Here is a 14,357-nt window from a genome sequence, read left to right as displayed (position 1 = left end):
CGCCTCAGCGTAACTTCCCATTCATATGAAACCATGACAGAATGTGACTAACATATTATCCAGGTAACCTGGGCCGCCTTGCGTGGGAGAGGTGGAGAGCTATCTCTCAGGGTATGTGTGTGTGTTTGTGTGCCTGTGAGGTGACGATTAATACCTCGAAGAGGGCCCTCATTTCATATTCGATTTAGAAATATGATGGCGCGCATTACATTGTAGTACCTAGTTCACTGATTAGGCCCACAGAGGCACATACAGGGTTTTTAAAGTAACTCCAACGTGATATTCGCATCCTGGACCGTTCTGGGATCGAGCCTCCTGGTTTTAATCAAATGAAAGAATAAGAAGAAGAAAAAGGATAAAACGAAAACATTTTGCAGGGGAGTATATTGGCTCCAGTAAAAGAAGCCAGATCTCCTACTAAAATAATGAAGAAGAAGAAGAAGACGACGAAAACTCTCATCAACAAACAAAACTGGAGGGCGATTGGAGTGAATCGCAGGGGAGGTGGGCCGTTGCAAAGGCTAAAAAAGACAATCTCCATCATCGAACCGCTCGGCTGAGGCAGGCAGAAAGCCTACCTCGAGCACCGTTCAGAATACATGATCACTGGGTCTGCACAGGTAAGGGTCGTCATGCGTTTCCAGGTGTTTGGTATTCTGCGCAGCCTACCTGGATGGTATTCAGGAATCTGTGAGGATTTTGTTTATGCGTTGTTTTTCTCTATAAGAGCGAAATGAGAGGGTCTTTCTTACAAAGTCGAGAGAGAACACATTATCATTCGTTGTTATAGGTAGTACGTCATTGTAGGTACGCATACACACATATCTATATATATATATAATATATATATATATATATATATAGATATATATGTGTGTGTGTGTGTGTGTGTGTGTGTGTGTGTGTGTATGTATCTAATACAATGAGTCCACAAATACACCAAAATATAGAAAGTAATTACTATATTTCAGAGACTGAAATATAGTACTTACTTTCTGTATTTTTGTGTTTTTATGGGTTCCTTTTATTAGATGGAATTCTGTTGTAACAGAACATTTTTACCCGTCATATATATATATATATACACACACATATATATATATATTATATATATATATATATAGATAATAAGATTATATATATATATATATATACCATCATCAATGCTCGACTACGGTGGGCCAAAGCCGAGATGAAGGAAGACAGGAAGTTAAGTTGGCGATAAAGTGTTAATTCATATAAAGTAGCAGCTAATTAACGCATTACGAACTATCGGGCCATATTACTCATCTGTCCAGCACGTTCGTAACAAGCATTGAAGCGAAGTAACATACAGGGTGTCCGTAAAATCCCAGTACCATTCTGAGCACTAAATACTCGTAATGGTACTGGGACTTTATGGACACCCTGTATAGTTGCGAGTTAGATACTGTACCATAAACCTTTGCCACTAAACCCTGTATAGTTGCGAGTTAGATACTGTACCATAAACCTTTGCCACTAAACTGTTTATATAAGCAGTAAGAACTCCCGGTTTGGCTCGTCGCCGAGAATAGGCAGTTTCGTTTCAGTTTAAATCGTGCGCCCATTATTTTTGACGGTTTTCAGCATCAATACGCTGAAGCTACACAGAGTCCGAGTCCGACTCCGGAGTCCGACCTCCTCCTCAGTCGTTCGGTCGTGACGTTGTGACTAGTGTGTGTTTTCATTCGTTATCTGCTGTGTGTTTTATGTGTATTCTGGTGGCTTTTAATGGGTGTTCTAGGAATATTGCGGTACTGGAGCCTACAGATATTTCAAACGTTTTTCCACAGTCCAGGGGCTTTCTAGGCCTATAGGACTATTGCAGAACTGGAGCCTACAGCTATTTCAAATGTTTTTCACTGTCCAGGAGCGTTCCAGGCCTATAGGACTATTGCAGTACTGGAGCCTACAGATATTTCAAACGTTTTTCACTGTCCAGGAGCGGGTAATTATAAAGAATAGTTCCGCACGGACTGCAAGGAACGTAACTGTGGATACGACATCCACTAGGGATTGGGGCGTCGAATGTATTTCTTGTTCAGGAGGTAAAACTGCATAGAAAAACGGCAACTGCCATAGTCTAGGCCGCCGCGGAATAGTAATATAGATCTACCCAGGAGCGTTCCAGGCCTATAGGACTATTACAGTACTGGAGCCTACAGATGTTTCACATTTTTCCACAGTTCAGGAGCGTTCCAAGTCTATAGGACTATTGCAGTACTGAAACCTACTGAAACCAAAGATATTTCAAATGTTTTCCACAGTCCAGGGGCGTTCTAGGCCTATAGGACTATTGCAGTATACTGAGGAAAGCCTGTAGTACTGAGGGGAGGGTCGAACGACCCCCAAAAAGAATTTCTGGAAATCCATAATTTCTGTTAACTAAAAAGTCAGTAATTTGAATAACATCTATTCGGGTAGAAGTGCATAGACAAGATGCCCAATTTTTGTTCTTGTATATACCTATATAGCAATGACATTTATTGAAGAAAAGTTCCAGTTTGGAAAAAACTAAATGTTTTACACAGTTCAGAGACGAACCCGTTTTGGAAATGATCAAAACCATGCGAGAAACAAGTATATTTGGGTCTGCCCGAAGTTGTTATATATACATTGCAAAGGTGATATAGCATCGGAACCTAAGACAGAAACCTAGGACAGAAGTTACTAATCCCGAATGAGAAACTCAAACGTTGAAGAAATCACATTGCAAGAGAAAGAAAGGTAAGTCGTGTCGGCATCCATAGATCGGTAATAGGGTAAATGACAGAGCGGCTACTTAGCGGCCACCCACCCCGGAATGCGGCCACCTTCCCGGAAAAAAGTATACTTTGAATCCGCTGCCATGAGCATCAGTTCAAAGAGTCGTGGCCTATCCAAGCAGCACACCGAGACCTCTACGTTCCTCTCGAAGTAAGTGTTTTCTCCTAAATTACGAAATAATGACATCATTCAAGCGCTTTTTTTCGGGAAGTGGCCGCGTCCCGAGAGAGGTGGTCGCTATGTCGCCATTCGGTCATTTACTCTAACCGTATTTTGTAGTTTAGTACCATTCCAGTGATCAGGTTGACTTTAAATTGATTTATTTGACGTTTTAAAAAAAATTCGCCTAGTCTGGGAGTAGGCCTACAGACTTTTGTTGTTGTTGTTGTTGTTGGGGAGGGGGGAGCGAGGTTGTAGTTAAGGTCTATGGAAGAGCCTGAAAAGGTCTGAAAAAGGTGTTTCACGTCGAGTTAAAGATACAGTTATTTTAGGATAACGACAATTACAATTTGATTTATTTATTAGAATGGAAATGTAAGAAATAAATGACGTGTATGTTAAACAGTACAGAAAATTTATTGCTGATAAAACAGCATATTTATTTCAATTTCCGTTGGTGAAACAAAGCTCGATTTGACTTTGCATTTGAGGAAATTTTAATTTACGATAAAAATTAAGAATATAATGTCAACTACTTAAGCGTGAAGGGGGAAATCTTGCACGCATCTCGAGTAAGCTGGAGGTCGGGTCACGCCATGTTTTGACTTACAGTGCGCCATTTAGAACAGGTAGTAGATTAAGCTGATGTCACAAATACTCTGCATAAGACCAATTAGGCCTAAGTGGTTTAAGCCTGTTTCGGTACAGCTCATATATTGGACAATTAGAGTAAATAGGTTATCAAAACAAAGTAAAATAACAGGATTAATAATTAACGCTTCTGTCGAGACCGAACTTTTATTTCAGAAGTATAGAAAATGCTAGCAAAAATATAGTTACACAATTCTACGTATTTACAAACTAAAACAACAGTTTGAAAGCTTCGAGACTATTTTATATATAATAATTGTGTTCGAACCGTGTGGTTTTTGTATCATTTTGTATTTGTAATCTGTGGTTGTTAACTCTGAGGTTATATTCTTTAGGTAGAACAGTTTTTATGCACTTATTTAATAATTTAGATATTGATTCACAAGGAAATGAAACGAGATAGTTCACATAGTTAACAAAGTTTAACACTATATGCTGTTACGTAATTCGTTCACAAGACTTGTAAACATAAATAAACGTCCAGAAGAAGAAATTTTGTTACGCATTATATATTTCGTCGTAAAATTACTTTAAGACTTATTAATAGACATAGTTAATCTTAGGATGTAGGGAAATAAACTGCTTATCACTAAGTAGGGGTTCTTCAGGAAAGGGGGGCATTTGCCCAACACATAAATTAAGTTACTTACAACAATGATAAGCTACAAATCTTTCTAATAAAACTAATGAAAAGATAGAGAATTTAGGTAGGTCATATTAATTGAATACAAAAAAATAAACAAACTGCCTTCTTTGCTTCGAAAACAAAAATTCACTTGATAATTTTCAGCAATCTATGCTTCGCAAATCAATAATTCTCTTAATGATAACAATGTTTTTGGTTAAATTTATAAATCAACAGTTACCATGTTTACAGAAATAACCACTAATCTCTCAGAATCGAACTGTTTGACTTGCAACACCAAAAATACACTTCTTGTCATGTTTTGAACCATTTTTTTATAACATTTTATAAACAAATTAACATTGTTTTAAGAGACCAGCTCTCTATTTCTCATATGAAAATATATTTAACTTAGTTAAGTAAGACAGTAACTCCTGAAGTAAATCACCATTACTTGTCAGGACAGTAAAACCATCAATAACCCATAAACCCTTTAAAAGTTCCACGAATATCGTGGGGTTTTCATTACTCATGACGTCACAAATTGCTTCATCTTGTCAGACATTCATAACCTTCACTATTTTTTAAATTAAAGGCAAGTCGGTAGCTTCCATGCGGTTAAACTCCACCCACCTGCTTTCTTCTTGTTTCCCAGTTTGCTTCTGGTCCGAGTTGCAAAAGGGCTTCTGGGATGCCAGTCCTTTTGGTCTTTGCACCTTAAAAACTCCTCGTTTTTTTTTGCCCCTCCCCCCCAAAAAGACAAACGAGAAATTGGGTCACTTTGTAAGTAGCCGTTTACACTAGTTTTTAACAATTGCAATCAACAACGATTCAGTAACTAGCCTCTTACAGTCACTGGTGAGTAACAACAAACATGACCTTTCCAGGTCATTTAATCACTTGTAGGCCATAAAAAAAAAAAAAAAATCGTTTCAAGGAAACCGAAAAGGAGGTCCTCTCTGCCCGTGCAAAGTTTTGTGGTCCCCTCTGGCTGGAATCCCAGAGCGATAATAATCTAGAGGATATTTAGGATGGTTTATTATTTCTTTGATTTCCTGGATGTTGTCAGGGTAATCATCTCTTCGGTCTTCGAGACTTCTGTTGAGGAGGGACTTTCCCAGAAGAGAGGCGATCTCTGGCTCCTTCACCACCTGATCGTGCACATTCCTCCTAATGTGGCTGATTATGTTCTTGATACCTGGAATGGAATGGTCGTCTTCATCCCTCCTTAGGTGAGAAGGAGGAGGAGGATGATATCCTCTGCTAGGATGGTCACCTCCGAAGAAATCGTGCCTGGTGATGTCGAACGGTCTGTGCCGCTCGTGGCTAGAGCTGGAATGGGTGAATATGTCTCTGAAAGGAGACTGATCGAGGAACCTTGGGAAATCTCCATCATCGAGAGGTTGCTCGTCGTAATATTCGTCATCGTAGAACTCGTAATCGCTTTCACCTTCCCCATTGTAAGTCTCATCAAAAAAATCATAGTCCTTATATGGCAAAGGGCCACTTACCTTGAAGGCTTGCTCTTTACGTCCCTGTTCTTTGTGGTATCCCTGTTTAGTTGGGCTAGGACCATTGATTTGGAAGGCCTGTTCTTTTTTGCATCCCTGTTCAGATGGGCCAGGACCATTGATCTGGAAGGCCTGTTCTTTGTTGTGTCCCTGTTCAGATGGGCCAGGACCATTGATCTGGAAGGCCTGTTCGTTGTTGTATCCCTGTTCTGATGGGCCAGGACCATTGATCTGGAAGGACTGTTTGTTGTATCCCTGTTCAGATGGACCAGGACCATTGATTTGGAAGGCCTGTTCTTTTTTGTATCCCTGTTCAGATGGGCCAGGACCATTGATCTGGAAGGCCTGTTCGTTGTTGTATCCCTGTTCAGATGGGCCAGGACCACTGATCTGGAAGGCCTGTTCTTTATGTCCCTGTTCAGATGGGCCAGGACCATTGATCTGGAAGGCCTGTTCTTTGTTGTGTCCCTGTTCAGATGGGCCAGGACCATTGATCTGGAAGGCCTGTTCTTTGTTGTATCCCTGTTCAGATGGGCCACCTACAGAAGAGTGAGACTGACTGGAACTGGGCTCAGTACCTCTGGAACTCTTAGGCTCTGGAGTTTTCCAAGGACGCACGTGGACTACTTGGGTTTTGTACCTTGGTAATTGGTAACTGACCACCGGGTGGGCGGGAACGCTGGTCACCTCAACATAGGGCTTCAAGAATGCCTTCTTCTTCCTCTCTTGGTAAGGATCGCGTGGCCTGGAAACCACGTCAGAATCGAAGTCGACGCCCACGAGCGGCATGGGTGGTCCGCCTTGGAGGTTCGAAGACATACTGAAGCGCAGCCCAAACTGTGTAAGATGGAAACTTGTTAAGATCAAGAGATTCAAATACAATGAAAGAGACGCCTACGGTTTCATGCTCTTAATTGCACAAACACAAATATTTCATGAGACCTGATTACGGGAAGAGATAACCATAACCTAAAATTCAATGTTTTAATGGCAAAAGAAAATCTAAATACTTGATGATATTACTTGAAATAAGAATTTATCGAGAATCTCCAATATCATGTTTGGTAAGTTTAGGTTACATAAAATCTACCAGCTTATTATTGTAAGAATATAAACTAGTAACTGATATAAATAGATGAGGACACAGAAATGTAATTATGGAAGCTTCTTCATCTAGTGCACTTAATAAGTAATCAAAAATAACTCTTGGGATCCTGGAGATGTATGGAAAAAGTACGAAAGCACTTAGAACCTAATCATTATGAGCAAACTTGATTGACTTATGAAATTTGGGCTAATCCACTCACTGGGGCACATTCGGCCATTCTGAGTGGTTAGGAATCAGGATAGACATCCAGCATAAAAAGGAGATGGGGTACAAGGATCTAAAAGTGGAAATGGGAGAATGGCCCACATTTATACTATGAAGAAACGGCAAAATTGGGAGAAGGAAACCGGAATGGGCGTAAAATGAAAAGCCTTCAGAGAGGATGCAGCTATGGGCCGAAGGGACGTTGCAAACTCCCTCTTAGTAATACATACGGTGCACTGACGCCACTAGCCACCTAGAGGAGTCACCTACAAACTTACCTTGTGTTCAGTGACGTGTGTATGGTTCGGCAATGTTATCTGAAACCCACTCGACAGACTATGCGCTTTGGGAGGGTCTGAGTAGTCCGATCTGTAGCTGTCCATTTGACCTATGGCCTGTTATGTGTAAAGAGGCAAGATAGCAAGAGACGATCAGTCATGCCGTTACAAGTATAGCAGATGTCAGAGAGCCTCGGCCAAGCATCATCATTGGATTCATTTCATTCGGTAACCTGCTTTTGAACTGAGGTTTGATTGCATCTCTGGGGCAATGCACTAGGTTTCGCCCATTTGATTGGTATGTCTTGAGTAGCTCGCTTTTGGTGACAAATTTTTGCACAGATTAGCTAATATTGCTGGAAAATTGTGCAACTTGTAGCTACTATTAGTGGCAAAATCGTGCACGACTTTGCAAAGTTAGTAGCAAAATTTACACCGAGTACCTAACACCAGGTACAAACTTTGCATGTTTCATCTAATATCAGTGGCAAGCATTTTCAACAAATAGCTAATACTGGGGACCAATTTTGTACCAAATAGCCAATACTTGAAATACCAAACCACATTCTGAATCTGACAGGAACAGAACATCAGGGCTGGGAGTTATTTTTAACAGTAATCCCATAATGCTTGACCGAGTGTAGCAGGATACAGTAGTAAAACATTCAAAAATATCATCTAATTTATATACAGATTTATCAGGTTATTACTACCAAGTTTACAAATTATCAGGGTCAGTTGATTAGGATGCAAATTGTTAGGATGTTATCATATTTACAGTAAGGAAAGTGTCTAGTATCTTCAAGGTTCTTAACTAAGTTAGCATGTATGAAGCAGATAGCTACACTACTGCATTGCAATATGTCTATAGCAGTTAGAATTTCTATATTTTTCAAAGGTTTTTACTAAATCGTAATTTTCTATGCACGGGCATGTAACTTGACATAATTTCTTAAAACATATGTAATTACATATTAAAAAATTATGTATTTTAACTTTAATTCAACAGCCTTCTATGAATTCGAAGTCCCATAGAAGGCAAAATCAACGCAAAATATCATATATTTCAACTAAGTATTTCTATCCTAGAGTAGTGATGACAGTCGAAATAGATAGTTTAAGATAGTTTTCCCATGTTAATTTTGTTCAACGGCCTTTGAATTTATCACAAAATTATTAACTACGTTTTGCCTTCTCTCAATAATCGCAGGGTTATGTCAATCATCCGGAAAGAGCAGCTTATCTAAATATTAATTCCAGTTCATGTGATATCTATAAGAAAGGCTTTTCGGTAACCAAAACCGCCTACTATTTGAGGTATAAAACCGTGGGTATAAGGCTAAAATTTAACATCATCTCAACCTAAGTGGATTAATTGAAATGAGAATGAATTTAGCTCTTTTTAAATGAAAAAAAAAATCTGATTTTAAACTCTGCTTCTGAAAAAATTCCTTCCAAAAGTTAAATTCGATAATTCCCTGTGAAAGTTGAAATAAAATTTTGCGAAATATCTTTATCATCATAACCTGATAATGGATAGTCATGAAAGGTCGTGGAGTAATATCACTAAGGAGGAAAAATATTTTTTTTGAATCAGCTGGAATCGTAGAAGATGAAAATAAGTCCATTCTTAAAGTTAAACCTGGCTTGGAGAAATGATCACAGAACTGAAATAAAATAGAAAATTAAATACTCAGATAAAACATTTCATGTAGGTAAGGAAAATGTTGAGGAGAGACATTCCAGTCTGGAGAAAAACATAAGTAATTGATTTTATCATTCCATTTGAGAGAGGAGACGAGAGATTAGTTGCATGACAGGAAAGGTTAGGAAGCTATATGCCAAATAGATTAAGTGCAATTAGAACATGACGAAAGTTTAGTCAAAATTTAGCAATGAATTTAGACTTCCATTTCAATAGTTAGTTGTAATCTCTAAGTTCCTCCACCCAAATTAGTCCCAGTCAACCCCCTTGCATGCATACTGGTGATATTGTCCAACTTACCAGAACCTGACTGCACGCAAAACGATTGTGGTTGCTCTCTGAATAAGAAAATTAGCCCGAGTGCCTTAAAAATTGTCTAGCGTAGTCCCTGAAACATATGAAAAACTATGGTGCTGGTCCTGTCGAGATTGGCGTTCTAAAAAGTACATTTGAACATTTTTGATGCATTCTGTGTTCTGGTTTTTCTTTAGTTGCCTGAAAAACATTCAACGTTTCGAGGGTTTTCTTGTGGGTACTAAAAGATTTGTGTTTGATTTTGTATACTAAGAAAACTGGACATGATCAGATTTCCAGTTCAATTCAGTCTTGTGTAACTCTAGTTCAGGGAAATCTCGTGTGTCTCCTGTTCAATTTAATTTTGTGTATGTTCAGTTCTATTGCGTCTAGTGTGACTAGCGTAATTTAATCTTGTGTTGCTCTAATTCAGATTAATCTCGTGTGACTCCAGTTCAATTTAATCTTGTGTATATCCAGTTATATTGCGTCAAGTGTGACTAATGCAATTTAATCTTGTGTGACTCCAGTTCAGATTAATCTTGTGTGATTCCAGTACAATTAAATCTGTGTATGTCCAGTTCTATCTCATCTAGTGTGACTAGTGCAATTTAATAGTGTGACATTAGTTCAATTTAATCTTGTGTTGTGAAAGTGATGGTGGTAAAAGTGGGTTCTCCTTCTGGTGAAGCACCATGCTTTTCATCTAAGTCAGTCTACACCAGACTCACTTACCTGCTTCATTGCATTACCGGCGCTGCTGATCAATGCAGCGCCCTCTCCGAGAGCTCGTCCAGTCACGTGACCCACAGTACCAGCGACTTCCGCCGTGGTCCTGGCTACATTCTTAGAGAAACGGCCCCAGACTTTCGAGATGGTCTTTTGGGCATTCTTGGCCCTCTGAATCACAGGTGGCTTTCTACTAATGACCGTGGGACCTAATTCCCGATGAGAAGGATCTGAAGCAAGGCCAAAGACTAGAGGAATGCCTGTAGGAATAGGAAGGGCGTCAGCCGAAGGAGGAGGAGGAGGAGCTGAGTGAAGAGAATGCTCTGCGACAGGAAGAGTGAGATCTGGAAGGGGTTCCTCCCTGAAAAGTTGATCTTCACCTGACGCGAAGGGAGAGATCAGTCCTTGCTGGAACTGGCCTTCTGCGGAGTGCTCTCTTGCCTGGAAGGGGCCCTCGCTCCTAGGTCGTCTGCTGGCGACGTTTTGGGGAACAGGTGGAGTTGTTTGTTGCTGTAGAGTTTTAAAAAAAAAAGACCTGATTAAAATCTATTATCAGCTCTGTCGTTGATCAGACACAACCACAAGTTGAACATGATTACATTATAAGTCAGCTGTGCTACGAATACACTATCTTATACTTTTGTTTAATAAAGATGGCCACCTGAGGTATTTGAAAGCAAGAGATCTCTTTCTCAATATGTGTCTCTCTAAATCAGTATTTCTGTTATGTATATACAGCTTAAATTTATCCTGCAAGATATAAACAGGATACAGAGTGCTGCTAAATCCTAGGGGTTACCAGTAACCAATAATCTAATAATTAGAAAAACATCCATTTGATCTGAACTGATGAATGCTTTCAAACAACTTTGGATATTTTGAAGAGCTTAAGCGTCCTGCCAGAATCTTATCTTTCTGCTTATCATTGCTGATGACATATTAATGATAGGGAGTATTCATATTGTTCATCATTAAGTGTGGATACTTTTACCAGAGTCAAAGGTACTAAGCAAGTTATTCCCATTGAGAAGCAAATTTCCAAAATATTTCAATGTAAAAGTAAACCTTACCCTAAGCCGCCTTGGATCCAGTATCCTGACCGGAATTGGACGTCTCCGTCCTCTAAGAGGAGGGGGAGGTGGTGGACGAAAGTTAGGCTGTCCTCTTGCAGGTCTCTGAGGAGGTCTTTGGAACTGGAACGGGAATGATGGTCGTCCCGTGGGTCCACTAGATGGTGCTGGTGGTGGTGAAGGGTCTGAGTGAGGTGGGAGGGGGTTAGGTGCGGTAAACGGTTGATTCTGAGGTGGGAAGGCTTCTTCCTCAGGGGGCTCTTGACCGGTGGGCTTTTGTGCAGGCGCCGGTCGGAAAGGCTGCTGAAATCCAGGCTGGGTTTTCTGTCTGGGAGGCCGTGGGACTGTGGGTTTAGCTGATGACAGAGGAGGTTCTTGGGGTATGTGGTTCAGCTCCTGAGGAGGGAATTGGGGAGGAGGTAAGAGTTGTGGAATCTGCTCAAAAGACGGTCCAGAAAGGCCATCGAAAGAGAATTGTGCTGTAGGTCCTTCAAAGAAAGGCCGGTGGGAGGGGTTTAAGCCAGGAAAGATGCCATGCGTTACATCATTTGGTGACTGCGGAGGCTGAGAAGGTTCAACGCGAATTGGTTGAGTGGGAGGTGGTGTTGGCTTTTGTGTTGGTGTTGTTGCTGGCTGTTGTGTTATGGGAGTGACCCTTTGCTGCTGCGACTGTGGAAAAAGAGACCCTAGGTGCCTCGGTCTATTAGTGCTGTTCTGCCTTGGATGAGAACGGGGAGTCTCAAGCAGCTGGGACAAGGGAACTTGCTGAGTTAGCTCTCCAGGACTCTGGTGGGATAATGGCAGAGGTTCATCTTGAGTAATGAACTGAAGAAAAGGTTGCTGAGTTGTTACGGCTGGATCTCGGCTCACGGCTGCAAGCTGAGCAGGCGACAAGGGTTCGTCATTGAATGGAGGAAATCTCTCCTCAAGCAAGTCGTTGACGCCAGAAACCTGACAGGAATAATCATAGTTTAAAAGTTTGATCAAGTGATTAAATGACATGATAAAAGGAGATAAAAAATGTACTAACTTAACTGAACTTTGCCCTAGACCTACCAAAACATTAGCGCTCAGGCTGCATTACAGAAACAGGAAGAAAAAGTTGGTTTGATTATGTTCTTGCTATTAAAATCTTGAATATTACGATCACGTAACCAGACCTTTGAAATATTAATGGGTTATAGTATTCGCAACTGCTGGATATCTTTTAGAGTGAACTATCCAGCAAACACGGCAAGGCTAGTCATTGTTTATTCAATTCAGATTGTCATAGCATGAAGTTTGACATTTAAAAAGTTTAATAGTCTTTTACCACTGAAAACATAAAACATTTATAACTACTACCATGCAGTGAGCAGTTAAACACTAAATACCCCAGAATCCTGAAGTGGTATTAAACTAATATCTGGATGTGTTGGCGTAGGCAGATTAAAACTGGAGGGAGTCGGCCTAGGAGGTGGTGGTGGAGAAAGAGCGGGGTTGTCCTGCAGGAAAACGGGCCTCCCCAAATTTCTCGGTGGTCCTCTTTGTGGCCTTTGAGGTAGTGGTTGACCTGGTGGTGGTGGTGGTAGTGGAGGTCTTTCAGGGCGAAACTGCCTTTCTTCGGCAAAGGTTTCTCTTAGAGGTCTGTCGACTGGTCCTCCTCCAAATTGCGAATTCTGGGTGCTCTGGTTCTCGAAGAACGACAGGCCCTCTTCGCTGCGGAAGGGAACTAGAGCGGGACCTCTGTTCTGGAATGAACTTGGAGGGATGACGGCACTGAAGTGGTCCGGAATGGTTTGGGAAGGACGCCACTGGAAACTAGACTCGAATGAGGAAGGTTTGGCCTGGAAATGAACAAGCAAAGATTAACGATGTGGAAATGAATGAGACAGTTGCTTTATTATTACCTGATAAGTGGTAATTTTCATAATGAAAACAACAATCATGGATGGCTTTTGACAAGGAAATCAGGCTTCCATAGACCAGGAAAATAAAAAACGGGATGAAAAACAAATGCAGATACAATCTTCATTATTAAAAGTAAGGCTTTAAAAGCACGGTGATGCTCTAGAGGGATCATCCCACAGTTTCACAGTAAAAGGAATTGGGGATCTCTGATGCTGGATAGTGTAGGAACCTGGGACCTATGAGCAGCACACCTAGTATTATGGCTATAGACAAGTGCTCTGAATGTCTTATTATCGTACCTTAGCATCCTTCGAGATAATAGTACGTAAGATTTCTTAATTAAAGGATCTAGAGTAAAGAAATTACCAAAATTGTTATCATATCTACAGACAGATGGAGCCTTGTAAACTAGGCCTAATTCTCTCTCGGTACTGGATTCTATGAGCTTGAAACGCTGCAACCAAAACAGTCGAAGGTACCACCAAGTACAAATCAACATTCAGAATCATTATTTTATTTTACCTCCAAGAGATTATTTCAATTACCTTATGACCTGTGTGTCCATGTGAGATATGTGAAGCCCACTTTGGATTGACCAGTGATGGTGAAGCCAGGCTGCCCAAATTTTCCTGTAAAAAAGAAATCCATAAGTGAAGGTGTTCTTTTTGACAATTTTTTTTTCATAATGAATAATTAATAACCTGGATTTTCGACGTGCAGATTATTATTATTCCTAATAATCTTCCAATGTGCATCTTTATAACAATACTATAAAACTGTAGATTTATATTAATTGGTTTACAAAGATATTCAGTTCATCTCCTTGTCCTTGTGTGTGCAGAAGGCATTTGACTATTAGTGGCCAGCCATTCAAGTACTGCTCAGTCCCAACTTGCAAACTTTCCTTATTATAACGCCAGTGGCATATGAAATGGATTATCTGATGGCTCTGCCAAGTCCAAGTTCAATTGAAACAATGGAAAACTTTATTTAAAAAAAAGAGCAACGGACCTGTATTTTCTTAAAAGTCTGGGGGTTTCAAAGTCTGGCTTTATATGAAATGGGTTACCTGATGGCTCTACGAAGTCCAAGTTCAGTGTAAACAAGGAAAAGCTTTATTTCAAAATAAAGAGCAATGGGCCAGGTTTTTTTTTTTAATTTTGGGATTTCAAAGCCTGGCTTTATATGAGAAAAGTCAATCAGCAAGCAAAAAGTTAACAGTCATTTTAGGGATCTGGGGACTTAGATCACACCAGATTTATGAGGACGAATTAAAGCACAACGATTCACCTCCTTTTCTTCGGCTAAGTTGTCAGCCAAGTGAACATCTTGCGACAGTAACGATC

The 14,357-nt window shown here is 40.3% G+C and overlaps 2 protein-coding genes across 3 annotated transcripts in view; both read right to left on the bottom strand.

Moving 5' to 3' along the window:
* LOC135209359 (aggrecan core protein-like) overlaps positions 1-6,428 on the bottom strand; it is a 35,266-nt gene extending 28,838 nt beyond the window's left edge. Inside the window, exons 1-2 of the mRNA XM_064242057.1 lie at positions 6,421-6,428; positions 5,600-6,292 (exon numbers count right to left, since the gene is read on the bottom strand). Of these exons, the coding sequence (XP_064098127.1) occupies positions 5,600-6,292; positions 6,421-6,428 (701 nt within the window). The remainder of the gene's footprint in view (positions 1-5,599; positions 6,293-6,420) is intronic.
* The window catches only part of LOC135209197 (basic proline-rich protein-like), a 71,944-nt gene continuing 63,938 nt past the window's right edge, over positions 6,352-14,357 (bottom strand). Inside the window, exons 4-10 of one of the 2 annotated variants that reach the window (XR_010313316.1) lie at positions 14,302-14,356; positions 13,557-13,640; positions 12,495-12,947; positions 11,122-12,072; positions 10,432-10,561; positions 7,324-7,440; positions 6,434-6,570 (exon numbers count right to left, since the gene is read on the bottom strand). Coding sequence is in view for 1 of the 2 variants with exons in the window: in XM_064241880.1 (XP_064097950.1) it covers positions 6,491-6,570; positions 10,432-10,561; positions 11,122-12,072; positions 12,495-12,947; positions 13,557-13,640; positions 14,302-14,356 (1,753 nt within the window). In the remaining variant the exon portion in view is untranslated. Of the gene's footprint in view, positions 6,571-7,323; positions 7,441-10,431; positions 10,562-11,121; positions 12,073-12,494; positions 12,948-13,556; positions 13,641-14,301; position 14,357 lie in introns of both variants that reach the window. The other variant, XM_064241880.1, reaches the window with a different exon arrangement.

Source organism: Macrobrachium nipponense, chromosome 37, assembly GCF_015104395.2.
Source record: "Macrobrachium nipponense isolate FS-2020 chromosome 37, ASM1510439v2, whole genome shotgun sequence".
NCBI classification, from domain to species: Eukaryota; Metazoa; Arthropoda; class Malacostraca; order Decapoda; family Palaemonidae; genus Macrobrachium; species Macrobrachium nipponense.
The sequence above is the reverse complement of the archived record's forward strand: the minus strand, read 5'-3'. Positions and strand labels throughout refer to the sequence as shown.